We start from the raw sequence: 24,005 nt of genomic DNA, 5'->3' as shown, positions 1-24,005 counted from the left end.
GTCACGCTCACACGGTAACTCACTCCGATCTTAAGAAGATCATGTCTGCTGAAGATGTTATTCGCTTGACTGATCGCGCACAAAACAAAACACAAAACGTACAAAGATAATGTAACGTTCACAAGAACCAGACGGTTGGGGTCTCAGTTTGTCCGTTTATTCGGCACATAAGCCAGCGGGTTGTTAACTCAGGGGGAAGCGCTCTCGAACTACACCTCTCTTCAGCCTGGCACACACACAGAACAACCAGGTCCCCCCACCCCTTCCTGTACACCACCCTCACTACTTCCTGCAGCCCAACCAAACATGAATCTTAAAGGAACAACAACAGTGTGCAGAGAAAACCAACATGTCACTGTCCAGTAACACTTAACCATCGTTACACTGCCCCCCCAGCAATAAGTTCCTCGTCCCCGAGGGAACGACACAGTCTCTGAGGCGGGGCGGTAGCCTACGTTCCCTCCTTGACCTCCTGAGCCCCCTGAGGAGGACGCGGAGCTTCGGGGCTTTGGGGTGAAGAGTCCGAGGGGGGGGAACGCAGCCCCAGTCGGGGGCCCCTCTGAGCAGGGTCATGGACGCTCTGTACACGTCCCTCTGGAAAGGAGGGGAGGGACTGTCCTCTGTAGGGGGCCATCCGGTCTCTGTGCAGCGCTACTATCCTCCCCCTAGGAGGCAACTGCACCCTGTAAACAACCTCCCCCACTCGCTCTAGGACGCTGCAAGGCCCCACCCAGCTGCTATCCAGTTTAGGACACCGTCCCTTCTTCCTCTTTGGGCTGTAGACCCACACCAGCTCCCCAGCACGGAAGTGCCTCCCTTTAGTGGTGATGTCGTAATTCCTCTTTTGGCGCAGGCCTGCCTTCGCCAGCTGCTCTCGGGCGTAGGAATGTGCAGAATCCAGCCGGTCCTGCAGCTTCCTTGCGTAGTCCCGGCCCGGTGGTGCCTCTGGCGCGTCCGGGGGTTTCCCAAAAGCCAACTCTGCAGGAGTTCTCAGCTCTCTCCCTAACATGAGCAGGGCAGGCGTACATTGGGTGGAGTCCTGCACTGCCGACCTGTAGGCCATGAGGGTAAGGGGAAGATGGTAATCCCAGTCCCGTTGGTGTTCTGAGGTAAGGATGGCTAGCTGCTGGGCCAGCGTCCTGTTAAACCTTTCCACCAGCCCATCGCTTTGGGGGTGAAGTGGGGTGGTGCGGGTTTTCTTAGTCCCAAGGCGTTCACACATGGCAGCAAATACCTTGGACTCAAAGTTACGCCCCTGGTCACTGTGGAGGGTCTCTGCTGTTCCAAAGCGGCTGAACATCCCCTCCACTAATACATCAGCGACCGTCTCAGCCTCCTGATCTGGGATGGCGTATGCTTCCGGCCACTTGGTAAAATAGTCCATGGCCACAAGAACATAGCGGTTTCCTCTGTCTGTGCGAGGAAATGGGCCCATGACGTCCACAGCTACTCGCTCCATTGGGGCTCCTGCTGGTTGTTGCTGAAGCTGAGCCCGGGACTGGTCTTGTGGCCCTTTGTGTGAGGAACATGCATCACAGCTGCGGCAAAAGTCCTCCACATCCCTCCGCTGTTGACCCCAGTAATAGCCCTGGCGGAGGCGGCGAAGAGTCTTGGAGACCCCAAAGTGGCCAGAGCCAGTGCTCCCATGGCAGGCTCCCAGCACAGCTGACCTCAGCGACCTTGGCACCACAACCTGCCACCTCTCCTCCCCCGTGGCAGGATCCTTCCAGGCACGCTCCAACACCCCCTCCTTCAGCCTGAGAGCTGCAAACTTGGCCCACAGCCCCCTGGTACAGATGGAAAACCCAGTGACCTCATCCCAAAGGGGTTGCTCCCCCTTCTCCAGCCACTGCAGGACCGGCAGCAGGTCTGTGTCTTGTTCCTGCCGTGCCCTCCACTCCGCTGCATCCACCACCAGAAGAACCCTGCAGGCGAGCTGTGCTGCTCCGTCTATTGTCGTGAGTTCCCGCTCTATTTCCTCTCGCTTCTCACAGTAACGGCAGCCAGCTGCAGCACATGGGCGGCGAGAGAGGGCGTCTGCGTTAGAATGGTGCGTCCCTGCTCTGTGCTCCACGGTGAAATTGAAGGCTTGGAGCTCCTCCAGCCAGCGAGCCACCTGTCCCTCTGGCTCCCTGAAAGACATCAGCCACTGAAGGGCAGCATGATCAGTTCTGACAACAAATGCTGTGCCGCACAGGTAGTACTTAAAGTGTCTCACCCCCGCCACCACAGCCAACAGCTCTCGTCGTGTGACACAGTAGCGCCGCTCGCTCCTGTTCAGGACCCGGCTGAAGTACGCCACCACCTTCTCCCCTTCCGGTCCAACCTGCGACAACACCGCTCCCAGCCCCACATTACTTGCGTCAGTGTCCAGGACAAAAGGCAGGGCGGGGTCAGGGGGGGCAAGGACTGGGGACTCTGTCAGCGATCTGCGGAGGGTGTCGAACGCCTGCTGACAGTCCTGGGTCCAGATGAAGTCACGGTCCTTCTGCAGCAGGTGGAAGAGTGGTGCAGCTATGGAGGAAAAGCCCTTCACAAACCTCCTGTAATAAGACGCCAGTCCTAGGAAGCTTTTGAGCTGTTTCTGGTCTGCTGGTGTGGGCCACTCGGTAATGGTGTGAATTTTTTCCTCCAAAGTGCTGATGCCCTCACGACCCAGCTTGTGGCCCAGAAACTCCACCTCCCTCCTCATGAAGTGGCACTTGTCGGGATGCAGCTTCAGGCCTGCAGCCGCCACCCTCTCCAACACTTGTCTCAGGGCATCCAGGGCAGCATCAAAGGAGCTCCCGTGCACTAGAAGATCATCCAGGTAAACCAGACACCGTTGCCGTGGGACGCCAGCCAGCACACTGTCCATGAGCCTCTCGAAGGTCGCAGGAGCGTTGCAAAGGCCAAAACTCAGGACTTTGAACTGCCATAGTCCCCTGTTAGTGCAGAAGGCTGTCTTCGGTCTGGATTCCGGGGACAGTGGCACCTGCCAGTAGCCACTCCGCAGGTCCAGGGTGGAAAACCAGGAGGACCCGGCTACTAAGTCGAGGGACTCATCAATCCTGGGAAGGGGGTAAGAGTCTTTCTTCGTCACTTTGTTGAGTGGTCTGTAGTCCACACAGAAACGCATCCTAGGACTTTTTTTCTTAGGCACCATCACCACCGCGGAGGCCCACGGGCTATCAGATGGTTCTATGATGCCCGCCTTCATCATTTCACACAGCTCCCTGTCTGCAGCCTCCTGATGAGCCAGGGGCAGGCGGTGGGGGCGCACTTTAATAGGCTGGGCATCCCCGGTCTCAATGACGTGCTCTACCAAGTGTGTCAAGCCAACATCACTTTCTTTCAGGGCAAAAATGTCACTAAACTCTTTTAGTACCTGCCATAGACTCTCTTGCTGCTGTGGAGTCAGCCCCTCACAGTTCTTTGACCAGATACTCCTCACTGCTGAGAGCCTCTCCTCCTCCTCCTCCTCCGCTCGCTGTTCTGCTGGCGGGTCTGCAGGGGTCTCTGCGGTGGAGGTGGACGCCGCGGCAGATGCTGTGCAGACCGGGGGAGGAATAAGCGGCACCTTCTTCCCATCAGGGAGTACGAGGAGGCCTTTGCCTAAGTCCAGTACACCACCAATGGCTCGTAAAAAATCCAGCCCAAGGATGCAGGCGTCCTGCACGTCAGCCACCCAGGCAGCATAAGACACACCGAGGTCCCCCACCTTGAACTGGAACACTCCCTTCCCTCTCATTGGGGCCAGATCACCGGTCACAGTCTTAAGTTGCACGTTAGTCGGTTGTACAGCAGCTCCGGTTGGGACAATATCGGGTCGGACCAGCGTTGCATTGGATCCCGTGTCCAGCAGGGCCGTACAGGACACCCCCGCAATCGTCACTGGAACATGGCAAAAGCCGCCAACCTGGGTCCAGCTCACAGTGATGGCCGCACCGGGTGGAGGTGGCGGTGGTGTGGGGATGTCGTTCTCCCAGGCCCGTGTACTCCCGCCTACACGGGCCCGTGGGCGTTTCCCTGAACCGCTGCAAGCTTGGGGCACTGCCTGATGAGGTGTCCGACTTGTCCACATCCCCAGCAGCTCTGAGGTCGGCGGTGTGGGCCAGCCCGAGGGGAAGGCGACTGCAGCGAAGCTGTCTGCACCAAACTGCACAGGCCCGCTGGCGTCTCCATCTGTTCCACAGGTGCTGACACAGCCCTCACCACGTGTGCGTCGTCAGCGCCCCCAGAGGATCCTGCAAGCATCTCCCTCTCCAACGCTAGCTCCAGGGCTGCACTGAGTGTGGCCGGCCGAGCAAGCTGAGTTTGCATGCGGAGCTCTTTAGGGCTCAGGGCCTGCAGGAACTGGTCCCGAGCTAACTCCGCCTGCACTGATGGTGGCATGCTGTCATACGCCCTCCGGCAAAGGCACTCGACTTCATGGGCCAAAATGCGGAGGGGCTCACCTGGCAATCTGCGTCTGTTGTGGAACTCCGACCTCAGCAGCACTGGTTGGTTATACTGCCCGAAGCGCCTCTGAAGTGCTCCGACCAGAGCATTATAATCTCCCCTCTGCTCCTCGGTCAGCAGCAGCAGGCATGCAGCTGCATCCTCACACAGGCACAAAGCCAATTGGAGAGCTTTATGTTCCTCAGACCAGCCAGCTGCAACAGCTAACAGCTCGAACTGTGCGATAAACACTTCCCATGGCGTCTTGCCGCTGAACTTAGGCGTTTTTATATTCGCTGCAGCTTGCTGGGCGCCGCCATGTTTGTTTACATCACGTGACGGCGCGCCAAGCGAGGTCGACTCCTTCCCGCCGGAATCGCGGCCGCTGTGCGAACAGTTCCCGAGCCTAGTCAAACCTGGAGAAAATCCAGCCTCTGCAGACAGCCGCAGCGCCGTTTCCCTCACTCCATGGGCGGGCGAGCGCGGACGAACCTCCCTCTCCTCCCTCTCCTCCGTCTCCTTCTTAATCCTGCCCGGCAACATCCTCGTCTCGTAACGGCAAGCGTCGCCGGCAACAGGGTCTCGGGCGTTCTGGGGTTCTTTTTTCTTTCTTCACTTCTGACACCAATGTAACGTTCACAAGAACCAGACGGTTGGGGTCTCAGTTTGTCCGTTTATTCGGCACATAAGCCAGCGGGTTGTTAACTCAGGGGGAAGCGCTCTCGAACTACACCTCTCTTCAGCCTGGCACACACACAGAACAACCAGGTCCCCCCACCCCTTCCTGTACACCACCCTCACTACTTCCTGCAGCCCAACCAAACATGAATCTTAAAGGAACAACAACAGTGTGCAGAGAAAACCAACATGTCACTGTCCAGTAACACTTAACCATCGTTACAATAACCAAACACCACACTGACCAGTGGTACATCGAGCTGCTGCAACTGTGTGCGCCGCCATCTTAGTTTGATCTAAGAAAACAAATAATGAAAGCTTGATTCGTACCATAATTTATTCTCTTTCTAGAAGGATACATACTGGAAACATAATCCATTGTGTTGACGTTGATGAATGGCTGAAACTTGTGTGTATTTGAAGAAATTATCGCATGACTGCATGTCATGTAGAGCATTGGAGTCTCCCAGCTTATTGTCTTGCTTTAATGACACTCAGCATTGCTATTCTGGTTCAGTGTCACTCACTGCTGTCTTCAGCACCAAGTTTGAAAGCTTATTCTGTTGTTATCTATGCTGCAATAATTACAGATGATGAGCTAGTAGCCATTTCAGAGCACGCCGATTGAATTGGTAAAAATCTCAGCTTAAAACAACTGCTCGTCAGCTGGTGGTGCAGGAGGAAGAAATGTCGTTTCAAGGGTGATGATATAGTATGTTAAAGGATGTGGCTACAGCAGTGCCCCAAAATTTCTTGTGCAAGGAATCGAGATCCTAGCTTTCTAGCACAAATTTGTAAGTTTAAGTAAAGTGGGGCAGAAAAAAAGCAATTTAGTAAATAAAACTGTTATCACTTAATTAAAAATAAATACTCAAGGCATTTGGCTTGATTTAAAGCTGTATCCACTGCAGAATAAGTTCTCTATACACTCCAGAAATTTGCTGTTCTCTAAGGAACGCGCTGACATTTTGGGAAAATAGACTTGTTTTCCTCTCCCAGCATCAGATGAAAAGATAGATGTCAGTGTCATTTCTGTGATTTTCTACAAAGACAGGTCCAAAACATGTTTACGGACCTCAGCTCAAAGGCAAACCCCAGGTGCCTCTTGGATGTACTAGCGGCAAGCTTGCCAGATAACAAGATACAGCAGGTCGGACTCGTATCTTCTTTTTCACTTTTGATTTAGCTAGAACAGCTGTCTTCAAGCTAAGCTAGGCTAAGCACGTCCAGGATCCATACGTTATTATCTATAATGGGCATCTGAAATGCTGGACCAACACGCCTGCTAGAAGCAATGCTTCACAAATAGGACCTCAATTTCTCAACTTTTTCTTTGTTTCAAATCACTCAAGGAAGTAGGGCACAGTATAATAAATCCCTTCAGCACACGCATGAAAAGCCATTTGAGCATGACCGAAGAAAGCCCCGGAGCCTAGGGATGCACAAAGATCAAAACAAGTCACTTCTCTAGGAAAACATATATCCTCACACCAAACTAGTGGCAGAGTAGTTTATGACTGAGCACCACTAACAATGACGCCTGCCACCCAGAGAAAGAGCGAGCAGAGGGGAGCAGGATCGCCTCTCAGCAGACCCTTGGTCCAATCCTGTCAATGTAGCAGCTCACTGCACTTTTCAAACAGCCGATAGCGATGTCAGTTCCAAAAGGGACAAAACAGACTATCTCGTCAAAGCCAATCCTTCCTATTTGAACCACTTCTTTAAAAATTTCTTAGGAAATAATATAAACAGTAGATGGTTTTTTTTCAGGTTTACTGTATGGCATCCAACCACACAACACTGTGTTTTTCTCCTTAAATCAGGAGCAGCGTGCACCATCGCATCGGTGTCTGACAGTCTGAGAACTTACAAGAAACAGGGAGGTAATTCTACTGGATTAAATCAGTAAATACTCTTTTGGCTGCGCACACTCATGTTTATCCGGTTTTTTTTTTTTATCCACTTTCTCTCTCTGTTATATGGCAGATCACGGGTCCGCAGCCTGCAGGGAGGCTGATTTCTGTGGCAGCTGTTTGTTGACTCAAGTGGGAGATGGTGATGAAAAGAAGTCCCTTTATTAAGCTACTTTAAACTGACCATCTGCACAGCTTTCAGTACATCTACTGAGATTGTGCTATGTGAGCAAACAAAAGCAGTATAGCAAAAAACAACAAAGCGAGAGAAAAAAAAGGGAAAAAAAACACGCTTTCATTTAATTTATGCTTTAAAGGAAGGAAAACAGATTTGCTTGTGGCTAAAAACGCTTAATAAGATCTAAGTGGTGCTGTTGTTGTTTCTTTCGAATGGATATGTATTCAAAACAATTATCATTTAATAGTGCGCCTTATCAGAGTGTATATTACATACATTAGTCTAATCACTGCAGCCAGATTTAAGAGCATGCAATAAAATGTAACCTAAAATGACACAGAAAGGGCTTACAGTAATTTGGGAAATGAGTTTAGTCCATTAGTATGTCAAGCCTATGGCAGCATATCAATTAATTTCACTGCAGAAGGACAATGTCGGCTAGAGCACTCCTTGCTCTGCTTCAGATATGACAAGCACCTGAAAACAGCCACACAGAAAAACTCTGCTGCGCTCCTACCCCCAGGTCATCACACAGAAAATGAAAAGCCTATAAGAATTGATTCCCTGACGAAACCAGACCTGGTTGATGTGCTAGGTATGGAATATATGTCTGCTGAAGATAGTGGTACTTACTTTCTCTCCATCGATTCCCTTTTGCCCTTCTGATCCAAGTTCCCCCTGCAATGACAAGACTGAAAGTTAAAAGGTGCAGAAAAGACCCTTGAAAAGTTTATGCTTTCATCTTTTTTTTCCCCACTCTGACACCCAGCGGTGCTAAAGTAGGGTTAAGGAGACACATGGAGGCTCAAAAAAGATGTTAGCTTTTAAAAGTTTTTAGTGTTTCATAAGTGGCTGATGAGACATTTATTGCATAAGCTAGGGAACACATTAGTCCACAAATACTTTTAATTAAATCATTAAAGAGTTATAGTGCTTTCATTTATCCCTATAAAAATGTAAGTATAAGGTCCACCCCTCTCCTTCCCCAAGGGACGCCACACTAATTACACCACTGTACAGATGCACTGGGTGGTGTATGATATTTATCATGTGCTGCTCTGGAGTTATTGTGTGGATGTTAATACACTCACATGAATACAAACAGGCAAAAAAAAAGGAATAAAGTTAAATACTGAACTTCAAAGAAGTTCTAAGAATCTAAGTTAAGGATCTTGGCGATGGCAGCAGAAAAACACACAAGAATTTATTAAGGAGAAGAAAGACCACACACACCACACATCCAGGAGTCACATGCAGTATCATTTGCTATTAAGCTCCCTGCAGCATTTCTGCTTCAGGAAAGTCTATAACATGTGTGGGATTATTTGTAGTCAGTAAAAAAGCTGTTAGGGGCTTATTTCCACAAATATCTTTCTGATCAGTGATTCTTCTCAGGCTGCCCAGCCAGTGATTTCGGAGAACTGTGCCAGAAATGTGTGAGCTGTCTTGGAACCTCTTATGAAAGTGTAACCTATACAGTTTAATGACCTCAGCTGGCCCATAAAGCTCAAGCAAACTGCAGTATTACAGTGTCCAAGGGCAACCATATCATTACTTTTATAATGCCAACAGCTGCAGGAATTGTTGTTCTCACATTAAGACGACCAAAAGAGTCTGAAAATCTGTGTGTCTTAGCTAAAAGTGCCCACAGCCATCTGTAGACATCTCCGAACACGCAGCATGTATAGAGCATATGCACATACTGGATGCCCACAGATGGATGAAAGGCGAGTATAAGAATAGTCCACACACACAGGTTTCAGTAAAATATGTCTGGGTCAGGAAGAAACCTTATTGATGCAAAACTGAGCAAAGCTACAAAACACTTCAATACATGGCACTGTGCATTAGCATCTTTATCAATACTACTGCTACGGCTGGTGCTTTTCTTGTGCACTGTTGTGTAACAAAATTGCTTTTGCTGGCTCCTGTACAAGTGGAGAGAGCCGTGCCATTAAGTGCTATACCTTATTTCACAAATCAAGGTTCCCGAGCAAATAAGTCGTCCCACAGTGAGCTTAACGGATATAGATCCAGGATTAAGCCATATTCCACATTCAGGAATAATCCTGTTTACTGACGATGCATAAACAGCTTCCACAACGATCTTCGGTAAAATCGATCCCTAAATTCAATGTAGTATCTGGTGGATATATGTGTGTTTTTCTTGTCTTGTTATGCATTAGCTGTGTTTTTCTGAGAATAGAATCAAAATCCCACACCCCCTCTTTCCACTCCATGATATACTGCAAGGTATTCTCAGTGTAAGATATAGAGACAACACCCTTGTACCAGCATTACTGTAAGTAGTTGGCTGGCCTCCCAAAGCAGAGGAGATTAACACATGCATCTGAGATGCCACATTTGATAGTCAACAACCTAACTGATGACAATATCACACAACGCAATATGCAAGGGAATAAATAGCAACTGCAGTGAAATAAATTGCAAATACGGTAATTTTCTCAACACTATCAGGAACGAGACTGGACTAGTAAAGAACAAAACAAGTGCTGCGTCAATCTGATATGTCATATGAAAGATATCTGCATTTTTCTTGCCCTCTGAAGTTTCCTGTGAATTGCTTGTCACTCTTGAGTCCTAATTTTTACTCAGGGAGGCTGTACATAATTACATGTTTTCACAAATGCGCATCAAGTTATTCAAGTCACTTGTTTTTCACTCAACAGTGAAGGACTTCATTAAGAAGGTGCAACTGAGGCTCACGCATGCAAGACATCTTCTCAGGACAGACAGCCCAAACATCTAGCCGGGATTTCGAGTGCAGTGGCAAGGACATGATCTCTCGCTGGCGTCCCACTCGGGAAAACTGCCAACTATGTCCGGTGGGGGCACACAACCAAGCTAGAAATGCCGCTGGTTGGACCTGAACTTGGTTGGACCTGAACTTGGTTGGAACTGGATAGCGGTAGCCGTACTGAGCAGGCACCTTTATATTTCATTCGATTTTGATATTGCTTTGTTTTCTGTGTTGCTCTGATGAGGTCACCACAAGCAGGCCAGTAAATCAACCCAATAATGTTAGAAAATAATCTCAGAGAGGGGCACTGACAGATTCCATAAATCACTTAATCAAAAGAGCCATCTGCTATTTAAGCATCTGTATACCATACAGCAACACTAACTCAATTTGTAACTAAAACATATCTTTAAAAAAAAAAAAAAACGTAGAGCCCGCGTTCCTCAAAGCCTTAGTCACAAGTGTGAGGGCAAAGCAACACTGAGGAGTGTTAGCTTTGCAAGTCATTCAGCGAGTGACCTACCTTGGGTCCTCCGTTTCCTGTAGGCCCAGCCTCCCCTGTGTTCCCCTGCAACAGGAACAACACAGGGACCTGTTAGTGAAAGGTCTCTCGTTCACACATTAGTGAATAGCTTTATGAACACTTGTCATTTCAACAACGATCTCGCTCCTACAGCTGCTCCAAGAGTTCTTGCTGACACAGGACCTCAGCAGCTGCAGATCAGGATACTGTTTCTCAACAACTGGAACGTGCATATCTGAACCCCATTAGGAGTCATCATATTGTTTTAATAACTGTATTATTTTTAGAAAGTTAGACAAGACAGGGCAAAAAAGGAAGAGAAGTTTAAGTGTCTTAAGGGATATACTTTTATAGACAGTAAAGACAGACTGGAGAGAGGATAAAAGAAAGAGGTACTGTCCGCAGTGCTGCTGAGAGGAGAGGCTGGACTGTTATTTAGCAAATTAAGCAAATGTAGAACATGCTGCAAGCTAAGAATCTAATTAAGCATAATGTCCATTCATTGTGACATCTTCATTACGAGCCCTGTTTGCTGGCTCTCAATAGGTTTGTTTGGAAAGTGCAAGAAAATGTTGCTAATTTAACAAATGAATTGCTTTCTAGGCTGGAGGATAAACGATGAGCCTTATTATTGCATCCATTATTCTGAGCATGTCCACTCTACCTTTTAAAAATACAAAACATTTGATAATTCACTGGTCATGTGAACAATTGTAGCATGTTAAGCATTCATATTAGACGCGAGACATTCATGCATTGTCCGTGGTATGTATATTTCACAATGCTGTCAGCCATTCATTCTTCACCCACTAAAGTTTTCTTTTCACCCACTGACACGAACCTTTTAAAAAGCTAATAATAGTACAACACTTATTATTACAATAGGAGCAATGAAAGGTTTTGACAGCCAATCAAAGTGTTAGTGAAATAATAAACCATCTTGAGTGAAATTCCTATTATAACTCACTTTAGAGGTAGAATGGGTATAAATTGAATTAGGGGGTACTAATTGAAAACACAAGCCATAAGGGCATGAGAATTGTAAATGGTGCAAAACAAATTATGGGTATTGTAAAAGGGAAAGAAGTTTTAATTTCGCCATTACGCCTCTGTTTTATTTATTTATTTATTTTTTGAGCAAGTACATGCAGGAGCTGTAAATCTAGTAATACCAGGGTTTATGTGCAAGGCCATAGAAAATGGATTTCCTTTCAAGTAAGCTGCATTCTTATAACCCACTACTTATCTGTTTAATTTCCTGAGGGATTCTGGATTAATCATAGCAGTTTAATCCCTTTGCACTGCATTAGAATCCTCCATCAAACTCTCACTGTAATGCGGGATAGTACTTTCTGTCAGAGTAACACAGCAAAAGTAATCCCCACCCATTTTCCCAAGAAACCCTCTGTGTAGGTCACGATGATTGGCCTGCACTTCTCATTTTGGTTGTTTAAATGCTCTAAATTGCCCAGATGTCTTTGATTAATCTCTACAAAGTCAATCTAAATTGTTAGTAAGTATACTCGGACTATTTTTAATCTTATACAGAAGGAGATTCTCAAGTCTTATAAGATTACCTCAATAACAGAGTTTTATATGACTTTGTTACCCCTTGTTAAATGTATTGTAATATAAATCAGAGTTTCTCATTGTTTAACTGTCCCATGAATACTGGGCTAGCAATATGACAGCAACATGTGGGTCTTGCCAAACTAAACAAAGCGTTTAAGAAACCTATAGGTCTAGTTTTTATTATACTAATGTATAATTCCTTACATAATTTGTCCATTTTCCCATGATCTGAACATAAATTCCTATCTGTAATCATGGAGGAGCTAAAGATTCCTTACAAAATCCTGTCAGAGGCAACAATCAGGACGGAGAAGCTTGTGTTAAAAGGACAGAAACACAAAGGTATCCTGTATGCAAGTCTTTACATCAAGTGGCATGATGTGTAAATGTTGTACCTCCATACACAAAACAATTTACTTTCATGGCACCAACTTTGTAGTGTTATATATAGGAACAAGCAAATAATATAATAGGAAAACAGCTGGCGAGATGAAATATAATAAGCCGTCTAACACTTAAGAGCAGATAATAATTTAATTGAGTGTGGTGGCATCACACGAAGCAGCAGTCCCCCCCCCCCCTTAAACAGTATGCGGTGTATCGTTGTGCACGTAACAAAAAAGCAGAAAATAAATTGCTTAGGGAAAGGTACTTTTACATTTTAAAAGCCCCTAAAAAATTAGTTTGGTGAACATTTATGCAGTTTTACAGATATGCACAAGTCATAAGTAATGATGTCTCTTAAGACTGAAGCTCTGGAGCCAAGGATTTGTAAGTTGGTAGCTACATCTCTTCAACACTTGCATTTCTCCCTCGCTTCCTTTAGGTTTCCATAATGAAAATCATTCTGGACCTTTGAAGCAGGCAAAGCCCTCCACTGCGCAAAATGAACTATGATGGCTCAGACTGCACAAACACTGCCCCATTGCTTGTGAAAAATCGCACACTGAAACACACACCCTACTCTATCTCATAACAAATGGAAGTTCTAAATGTTGGCTTAACTTAAAATAGATTTTTGTAAATTGGATTTTGAGTTTGTACAGAAATGATTCTCAGAAAGCATCCTGAATGTGGTCTGACAACGCAAACCTTTAGCTCTTCTAAACATCTAGCGCCTGTAAGTCCACTCCACCAGGGAGAAACAGGTAGAAACTGGCCTTAGAAACTCAGGGATCAATGAGAATTAAATATAACGTAGAAGAAGTGAAATGCTACCATAATATACCACACAGATGAATCTACAACAAGGCCAGTGTAAATAAGATAAAATAAATAAATAAATGACTGACTATCAAAGCATAATTAATATTATAAGAACAAACTGCCACTTGTGTAGAAAGGTTAGCTACCTAAAGAAACTGGGTAAAATTCAGAACACCTGGACTGCAAACTGTAAAATATTTATAAAGCTCAACGGTACACCGGAGGAAGCCAAGGTGCTGGTCATCAAATGCATCCAGGATCTGGAAAAATATTAACAGGTCACTTGACTACAAAGGCAAGGAGCGGGACAAACAATCTACAGTCATCAAAGCAGGTAATAGAAGACAACAACGGAAGCTAAAGCGTAACGTATTCAAGGATGAAACAATCAATTAATTCATTATCTGGGAATTATACATTGCTACCACAAAGGATTGCTAATCAGGAGATAAATTCACCAGTAAACACGGAATACAAAACACACTTCACAGAGCAGGACATTGATCCAGAACTGAACTTTTTTAACATCAAAAATACCTGCTACTATCATACTGAAGAACAATTCAACAAAACTGTCAAGGTCGACGGCAAAATATCTATAATCCACTTTAATAGTAGAAGTTTATATGCAAATTTTCACAAAATAAGGGAATATTTAAGCAAATTTACACATCCATTCAGTGTGATTGCAGTATCTGAAACATGGATTAATAAACAGAAAGGAGAGGACTTTGTAATAGATGGATATGAATTAAATCTTACAAATAGAAAGAATAAGAATGGCGGTGGTGTGGCCTTGTTTGTGGATAAAAATTTAAAATACAAGATGGTAGAAAAAATGACGGTGGCGGTAGATAATATATTAGAGTGTGTAACAATAGAAATTAGTATGGGAAAAGAGAAAAATGTCATTGTAAGCTGTATATATAGAACACCAGGTTCTAATATTGAAATTTTTAAGGAGTGGGTAGATAAAACATTCATTAGGACAAATCAAAAAGTCATGTTCATTTGTGGGGATTTTAACATAGATCTACTAAATCCAAACAAGCAGAGAGCGACAGAGGAATTTATTAATACAATGTATAGCTTGGGACTTTTTCCAGTGATCACTAAGCCCAGCAGGATTACAGCACAGTCGGCAACCCTAATAGACAATATATTTACTAATGAAATAGAAAATAGAACCATAAGTGGTCTCCTAATTAATGACATCAGTGATCATCTACCTGTTTTTATAGTGTATAACAGCAATTACAGGAAGGTTAAACAGCAAAACACAATAAAATACAAACGAGTGAGAACAGAAGAGTCAATAAACGCATTCAAAAGTGATTTACTCAAGCAAGAATGGGAGATGCTGTATAAGGAAAAAAATATTGATAAAGCTTATGAGATTTTTTTAGGAAAATTTAAACTGTTATATAATAGTCATTGCCCAGTAAAGAAATATAGTAAAAAACAAAAATATGCAGAGTGCCCATGGATTACAAAAGGATTGCAAAATGCATGTAAGAAGAAAAATACCTTATACAGAGAATTTATAATGAACAGAAGCACAGAAGCTGAAAATAAATACAAGAAATATAAAAATAAATTAACGAGTATTTTAAGGTCATGTAAAAAGGAATACTATGAAAAATTACTGATTATGAATAAAAATAATATTAAAGGGATCTGGAAAACATTAAATACCATCATCAAAAAGGGCTCGGGGCAGGCAGACTATCCTTCGTATTTCGCAAATAATGATAGAAATATTACTAATATGAGAGATGTGGTAAATGAGTTCAATAAATTCTTTGTAAGTGTTGGGCCAGACTTGGCTGAAACAATTCCTGATATAACAGATTCTGTAGAGAAAGAAACTAGACTCATTGACCGCAATCCTCATTCAATGTTCTTAACGGTGGTGGAAGAAATGGAAATCATTGCTATTGTTGGGAAATCACAAACAAAAAACTCTACAGACTCTGACGACATTGATATGGAAATCGTTAAGAGAGTGATAGAGGGCATTTCCAAACCCTTAACACACATTTGCAATTTGTCCTTACAAACTGGTGCATTCCCAAAACAAATGAAAACAGCTAAAGTAACACCACTGTTTAAAAATGGTGACAGACACCAATTCACAAATTATAGGCCTGTCTCTCTACTTTCTCAATTTTCAAAAATACTGGAAAAAGTCTTTAGTAATAGACTTGACAAATTTATAGATAAACACAAAATAATAACGGATAGTCAGTATGGTTTCAGATCAAATAGATCAACATCATTGGCATTAATGGAACTGATCGAAAATATCACCAACAATATAGATAAAAGACAATGTATAGTTAGTGTATTCATTGACCTAAAAAAAGCTTTTGACACAATTAATCATGACATATTACTTGATAAACTGGAGTACTACGGCATTAGAGGAGTGGTGTTAGAATGGGTAAAGAGTTATTTGAGAGACAGGCAGCAATTTGTGAAAATTGGGGAATATCAATCAGAGTGTATGGACATTGTTTGTGGAGTTCCGCAGGGGTCAGTATTGGGACCAAAGCTGTTTATCCTCTATATCAATGATATATGCAGAACATCAGATATACTACAGTTTATTCTATTTGCAGATGATACAAATATTTTTTGTGCTGGAGAGAACTTACATCAGCTTTTGGAAATTGTCACACAAGAAATGATTAAACTGAAAACATGGTTTGATAGAAATAAGCTATCATTAAATTTGGAAAAAACTACATTTATGTTATTCGGAAATTGTAAAAAAGATGCAGGAGCAAAATTATTAGTAAACAATGTTGAAATAGAGCAAGTTTCGGATACAAAATTTCTGGGTGTGATAATAGATAACAAAATCTGCTGGAAACCTCACATAAAGCATATACAAGCCAAACTGTCAAGAAGCATCTCCGTACTAAGTAAAGTTAAATATTTTTTGCCTTCCAAATCACTCCGGGTACTTTATTGTTCACTTATATTGCCATATTTGGAATACTGTGTGGAAATTTGGGGAAACACATATAAAACTGCACTTCAACCAATATGTAAAATTCAAAAAAAAGCAATCAGGATGATTAATAAAGCAGGATTTAGAGACCATACTAACATCATGTTTTTGAAATTAAAAATACTGAAGTTTATGGATCTTATAAAATATAAAACTGCAAAAATTATGTACAAGGCCAGATACAATACGTTACCAGGAAATATACAGAGGATGTTCTATGACAGAGAAGGAGACTATGAATTGAGGGGGAAATTGAATCTAAGGATTCTTAAAGCACGGTCAAAGGTTAAAACCTTTTGTGTCACTATTTATGGGGTAAAACTGTGGAATAGTTTTACTATAGATCTACAGCAATGCTCAGGAATTAGTAAGTTCATGAAAAAACTTCGAAAACTGATTTTGGAAGAATATGATACCGATAAAGATGATCACCCATTGTATGTATAAAAATATCAAATTATATCCAAATTATATCAGTCACGGTAGCCAAGTTTATATAGGTTCTCCTCGTGTATCGTGTGGAGTATGTGATGATGGGAATTAGGTGAATTATGTGGGATCAATAAGATGTTGAGCAGGGGTAGGAATTAATAAGTATGTTCATACTTCTTCCTACTCCTTTTCAGACCAAACATTGTTACATTATGTCAGACGATTTTGTTTTATTTCATTATATATTTTTTGTTTATCTGAACACATACGTGTGTGTGTGTATATCTACATATATATTCGTATCTGTAAATGAAAATATATGTAGTGTGTATATATTGTTTTTTGTTTTATATGTCTGAAACAAATAAAGATACAATACAAAAAAAGATACAATACAATACTGTCAGTGAATAGAATACAGCCTACACTGTTTGACATCACATGTAGATCAGCCTGACAAATCAAAATCATAACTCTTACAGTTTCACAATTGGGTGACCAAAACTATTGATCATCTTTCAATGTGTGGTTTGTGGACTAATTAAAACGCCAAATTAGCTACATTAGTATATGCTCACTGGCAGCTTTATTAGCTACCCAGTGTTAGTACTGGGTTGGACCCTTGTGCCTTCAGAAAAGCCTTAATTCTTCACAGTATCAATCTAACAGCACAATGGAAAACTTTAACATAGATTTTTGTCCATATTGACACGATGGCATCACACTGTTGTTGCAGATTTGTTGGCTACACATCCATGATGTGACTCTCTTGCTTTACCACATCTCAAAGGTACTCTATTGGAATGACATCTGGTGACTGTGGAGGCACTTTAAGTACATTCGAGTATAGAGAATTCATTGGTATGTTCAAGAAACCAGTTTGAGATAATCTAAGCTTTGTGATATTGCACATTATACTGCTGGAAGCAGCCATCAGAAGATGGGTACACTGTGGATATGGTCAGCAAAAATGATGCCTATCTGGGGCTGAAAATGTACCAAGAAAATATTCTCCATTCATCACCAGCCTGAACCATTGATAAAAGGCAGGATGGATCCATGCTTTAAGTTAGTTATTCCAAATTCTGACAATTTTCCAAATGTTGCAACAGAAACTTATTAGACCAGGTGACATTTTTTATATCTTCTATTTTCTGATTCTGGGTGACCCCATGTGAATTGTAGTCTCAGTTTTTCTCTTTTTTAGTTGAGTGGTCCCCAGTGTGGTCTTCTGATGATGTCGCCCATCTGCTTCAACGTAACTTCAGACAGTTCAGAGATGCTCTTCTGCACACACTGGCTGGTCAGCTTAAAGCACTCTGGCTATGCTCCTTTGACTTGTGAGATCACCAAGGCATTTTGATCCACAGAATAGCTGCATACTTGACATTTTCTCTTTTTCAGACCATTCCTCACAAATCCTATAATTTTTTAAGGGTTTACAGGATTTAAAATCCCAGCAGATGAGCAGGTTCTGCCTGTTTGGCACTACCGACCAGATCTCTCAAATCAACAACATTCAAAGTAAATTAAACCACCTTTCTTCCCCATTCTTATAATTAAGTTCTAACAACAGGCTGTGTTGACCATGTCTGCACACCTAAATACACTGATCTGCCATGTTGCTGCCATGTCATCAGCTGATTAGATTTTTGCATCATTAAGTGGATGAACAGGTATACCTAATAAAGTGTCCAGTGTGTGTATCTTACTGTCAGTACACAGATGGTTTCATGCTGCTATAGCTGAAGTATTGATTTCAATTGTCATCTGCATATGAACAAGTATTCAACTTGAATTGCAGATTATATTTTTATTGAAAATGATTTTTGTAGCTCTGTGTCACACTAGAAAGCTGTCAGTGTGTACCCCAGCACTCACCCTACAGGAGCGGGGAAAGGCACCAGCTCCCCCGTCCCTGAATTAGATAAGCATAAGAGAGTGGCTGGATGGATGGTTTTTGTGTGTTCTGCACTTTGAGCAGCTAATTTACTACATCATAGCATGAATAAAAAGTGATTGAAGAGGTGAATAAAAAGATCAAGAAAAAAAAGGTGAAAATAGAACTATATTAGAAATGTAAATGAAGTGTGCCTAGCTCTTAGTTTAGCTCATGTATAAGTTTCTATTCAATGTGGCAGCAAAATCACATTTATCTGATCAGCAGTCGCAACAGCTGGTCTAATATAACTACCAAAAAATCACCAGGGTTCTTTTTAGCTTCTGCTTTTAATACCGGTGGTGTGTTAACTGATTGAACGAGATGGCTTAGTCATGAATGTGTGGCCCCTGATCATGTCTTTGCTTAACGCCATTGATTTAGTGTTCAAGCCAGTAATAGGATTTGTTATAAATTTTGTTGTTCAGTCAGTAAACAAATCTTGCCAAGTATTGATTTGTTGAAAACCTGAAATTAGATTTCAGGTGTTAACAGTATGAGTAACTGAGCGCACGATGTGGCCTGCAGAAAAATAATAACAATAAAAAAGGAAGGGCCCTGGGTGAGAAGCATGTTCAAATTATTGTTGGTTTATTTGTAGACAGATAAAAGATATGTGCTAAAGTGCTATTTGGACATCGTTTAGGTACCAGGTTAACACTTACTGGGACATTAAATGGCTATTTTTTGATGTAACAAAAGCACTGACAACTTGCACAGTGCCTGCTATACTGCAAACTGAACCAGCAGCCTGTTATATTTTACCCACTTTAAATACCCACACCAATTACCAGAAACTAATTAATCACCAGCACTTCAACCACATTCCAAATGCACAGACACATTACAGCTTGAGAACCGATCTCTGCTGGGTCATTTAAGAATCATTAGAGGCCAATTATAGCACATCAACGTATTTGATTAGAGCAACCTGTTTTCCTTTGCTTCTTTCTTTCTTTCTTAAACAAAGCTAGTTTAAAAATGATATTTAAAATGATCGCTGCCTATTTTAAACATCAGCTAACAAAATAAAAAGCTAAAAAAGTTAAAAGGATTAAGCATCCATGTCTTTATTATTTGTTATGTATCTGTTCTAACAATTACAGATGTTCAGTGTCTCCAGATTTTCAGTGACATTGTGACAACTGGCATGCAAAAGTGACGAAATATAGTCCTTTTTACTCTGCTAGAAAGAAAAACAATCTATAATCATATGCTTGCACACAGGCAGTACATTTTTGGTGCTGTTCAAAGGATTACCAGCACTAATCACGATGCCTCTTTAGCAGCAGTAACAACTCACGGTGTAGAAAGCTCAAAAAAGCCCGATTACAAATTCCAGAGTTGGATGCTAAAGGTATAAATGATTTAAAATGATGCTTTTGTGCCTTGCAGAAATGACTGGTTTTCACGGAACAAAAACTCTTACAGTCATCCTACATATCTTAATCCCACAGCCTGGTAATTAGGATACTGACCCCCAAAAGCCATATAGTCTTATCAGGCGTACAGTACCACCACCTGCTCGTCCCTGTGAATTCTTTTCATTCAGAGCTTTCTCCCTTTTGTCACTTTTTAACCTTGTACAGGCAGCTAAAAGGGGATTTGACTCTCCAAACAATGTGATTTGTCTAGGGAATAATAACACTTTTTGTCTCGGTATTTGATGGTTCCTTCATGTTTTTCTTGTCCTCCAACTGACGCGACACCCACAATTTTCAGTGACTGGGCATTTACAATTTACATTTCCACTTGTCTATTGAGCTGTCATGAATCTTTTTTTTAAACTACACCAATTTTCAAGTGATTGAACAAATGTATGATTTACCAATTCACACTGCTTGGGATATTTGGGAGAAAATGTGAATGCTTGCAGATAATTGCACAGTAGCCTCTCCAAAGGACCTTGACTGCAGAACATGGACTTTGCTAGGCATTCCAATATAGATATTTCCCTGCTGAAAGAAAGCTCTATTTCTCTTCCTCTAACAATGAAGTATAAATGCGTCCTACGGGGCCTTTCTGTCTTTCTTGACATTTAGACCTTGTAGCTGTCCTGGAAAACCAGCAACACTGCCCAGAAAGCAAACCCAGAGCTGCAGCTAAGAGTATCTGAGAACAAAACTATGGTCATTTGCAATAAAGGTGCTGAACACAATGCTGACAAGATCAAGTTGAGACTTCTGTGAAATCACTAACATTTCCTGAACAACTCCATTTTCCCTTGAATAGATGTCAAGACAAACACATTTACCAAAAAGCACTAAAAATCTGGCCCTTACCTTTTCCCCTTTATCTCCTTTTTGTCCTGGCAGTCCAGCTACGCCTGGAAGACCAGCCTGTGCACACATAACATGCAGGACTGAAACTATACGTAGACACATTTATATCAACAGCATGAATCTTTTAACATACAGTTGCAGTCAGCTGTTTACTTACACACATCGTGGGTACGAATCCCATGGTAATACTGGGCTTTTAATGATTTCTTCGAAATTTTCTTTTTACCAGGGTGGAAGAATTGTGCAGCATACATCTTTAATGACTTTAAAAAAAGAACAATTGGGTGCAAAAGTTTGAATTTATTTTGGATTTTCTCCAATTCACACAGGGTCAGAGCCTACACACAGCCTCAAATATCCATACACACCCACTAAAATGTGATTAAATTTCCCTTAGGAAGTTGCACCTCAACCAGGTGCTTTTGGCAGAATCCTGACTGGTTATTTGACCACTCTTCTTGGCAGAACTGGTAGAGTACATTTAAAGTGGTTGATATCCTGGCACAGACATAGTGTTTAGGTAGATTTTGTTGTGAAGCCATTCCTCGACCTTAATGTTAGCCGGCTTTATCCAAAACCTTGGACTTTCCCATTTTTGTGATATTCGTCAGTTTTTTTATGCTGGAAAAGAGAAACTACCAGTTGTAATCAATCACACTATTAGTAAGATGTCAATAGGACTTGGCTTTGTCAAGTCAAAAGACACTGTAAGCACCAACTAATCCAGATTAGTGTTTTGCGAATATATTTATATATTTGAGCTTGTATGTATACTTTTCACCTTATGTGGATGAAAGAAAATCCAAAATAAACTGAAACTTATGCACCAAATTCTTGTTTTTTTAAGTGATTAAAGATATATGTTGTACAGTTATTCCAACTTGGAAAAAGAACAATTCAAAGAAATTTAAAAAGCCCCAAATTACCACGACATTCACGTGCATGATGAGTGTGTATAAGCATCGGACCATAACTGCATTTGAAATAACAGAAATATTGCTTCTGTTTTGCCAGTAAAAAAATACAAGTAATATACTGCACCTGCAGTAAGCAATGATGGTTTAAGTCATATGTTACTTAAAAATATAATCTTCTTTTTTTTTTACTATCCGAGTATATTCCAGTATCTCACATCTATTTCCACTGATAAAAGACATCACCTTGCGGCTGTACCGTCTTAGTTTGTTATTGAAGGCAACATTAATATCTGCAGGTGAAAGAATTCCTTACAGCTTCACAGATCTATTGCACAGTGCATATTTGCCATGCTTGGGAGAATTATAGCTGCATTTGTAAATACATTTAGACTGTAATGTGTTTGGTTGGCATTGCAGAAAAATAGTTTTTGATATAAATGGTGTTTAAATGTCTCTAGAATGCCCATATCGGATTGAGTACACGTGGCGTCAAATCAAAGGCTGGCTCAGTTTCAGCAGCCATTACATTCACTCAATTAGAAGCCCCTGCTGGGTTGAATTGAGTGTACCTTTTCAGCTGGACAGTGACATCTGTCAATGGACTGTGGGGCTGGCTGAGACAGCATCAAGGGGATCTGAGCTGTAACCAGGGGAGGGGCAGTCCCATTAAATGTCCTCTCGGCTCCACACTGGATCAATACAGAAATTTCACTACTTAGACGCTTTCCTTTGTGTTCTTGCTTCAGGGCAAAAAAAAAATCAAGCCACTGTCACGTGCAGCACACTTAACCCAGACAACCTTTTTATGCTTATGTGAAGCTTACAACCTGTCATAAGCGCTTCTCAAGGTTGTGAGAATTCTCTAAGAGTAACTTTACACTGACATGGCAGGATGCTTAGGGAGAGATGCAATGACAAGAGTTCAAAGGTCACGTCTCCATTTGGAATCACCGTAACATTAGCTCTTAATGATTTTATGATGATAGAAGTTCTATCTTATTTCATTTCTAACTGGGGCCAGGCGTTCTTTTGGATGACACAAAAATCTTCTTACACTTTTATGTAATGGTTAAAGTTGAGCCGTACAGTATGTGGCACACGATTACCAAGAAGCTTAAATGTCTTTCACTTTTTAAAGAAAAAAAGTAACCTAATTTATTTTCTTACTTGTGAAATGCATAACAAAACACAAATGTCTTTTTTTTACAGCTCATTAGCTCTTAGTCTTTATTGTAAATAAAAATAATAATAATAGTAAATTCAGTTGTTTTCTGAGGCGTTAAAGCGTTTTACCTTTGGGTCCTGGAGCTCACAGCAGTTTTCCAGCTCAGCTATGTAAGGGTCACAGTAGATTAGAAATTGTTTCAGTTCAATCTGTGGAGACAATCACAGCATTATTCAACAGTTTCGTCATCTCGTCATGCTCCTCTTTTAACTGACAAATGTCTACACTTCACTGGCTCAGACAGCACAATTTGTTCACTTGTCAGCTACTGTAGCCATAATGTCCCAACGCTGCAACTCCTGTCGCCTGCAAAACATCTCCAAAGCACCACATTAAAAACATAACATATATTTTTAAAAAGCTTCAACTTCCGCATGACTTGCAACTGGTTCAGAGGAGAATTTGAAACCTATGTTGTTGGTTTTTTTGAGGTGTTACTCATACTATTATCAGTCACAAAGGATAAAAAGTCAGCTGTTAATCCTTCTTAAGCCAAGGTCTATCCAGAGGCACGGCTGACCTAATGGCAAGGTGACCTTTTGTTGTTTTTGGCACTTTGGCCACCTCCGGGGCTGAAAAATGAAGCCAATGCGGAAGTGCCAACAAATGCAGTTCACTGAATAGTCACTTCAGGCTGACTCCAAAAGCAACCCAACAGACTCCAGCGCTAAAGTGCCTGACTTGAATAAACATGAATAAACATGGTTACTGCTCAGCACAGTAAACACTTTTCTTCTCCAGTACTGCATTATTGAATAAAAGTGAATAAATATGCTCTTTTTAACTAATTTCCCACTTTTGTAAAAGCTGTACAGGAGTTACTTTGTTTATAGGTCACCCATTTGCATTAAAAGCGCTGCTGCTGCTTGAAGTGACAGGTGGGTGAAGACTAGGCTGCTAGTTGTCTGCTAACTCTACTCACACAGGTGGATGTAACTGGATCT

General features: G+C 42.1%; 1 protein-coding gene across 4 annotated transcripts in view; it reads right to left on the bottom strand.

The window, feature by feature from the left end:
* Window positions 1–24,005, bottom strand: part of LOC146655776 (uncharacterized) — a 118,390-nt gene that overhangs the window by 83,943 nt on the left and 10,442 nt on the right. For 3 of the 4 annotated variants that reach the window (XM_085428374.1, XM_085428375.1, XM_085428378.1), the window contains exons 7-11: window positions 23,130–23,210; window positions 22,406–22,525; window positions 20,920–20,976; window positions 10,473–10,517; window positions 7,822–7,866 (exon numbers count right to left, since the gene is read on the bottom strand). In XM_085428374.1, the coding sequence (XP_085284500.1) occupies window positions 7,822–7,866; window positions 10,473–10,517; window positions 20,920–20,976; window positions 22,406–22,525; window positions 23,130–23,210 (348 nt within the window). The remainder of the gene's footprint in view (window positions 1–7,821; window positions 7,867–10,472; window positions 10,518–20,919; window positions 20,977–22,405; window positions 22,526–23,129; window positions 23,211–24,005) is intronic. The other variant, XM_085428377.1, reaches the window with a different exon arrangement.

Source organism: Rhamphochromis longiceps, linkage group LG13, assembly GCF_057381845.1.
Source record: "Rhamphochromis longiceps isolate RC_006_pf linkage group LG13, R_longiceps_female_GT1.1, whole genome shotgun sequence".
Lineage (NCBI taxonomy): Eukaryota > Metazoa > Chordata > Actinopteri > Cichliformes > Cichlidae > Rhamphochromis > Rhamphochromis longiceps.
Note: the sequence above shows the minus strand (reverse complement) of the source record. Positions and strands in the feature narration are given on the sequence as shown.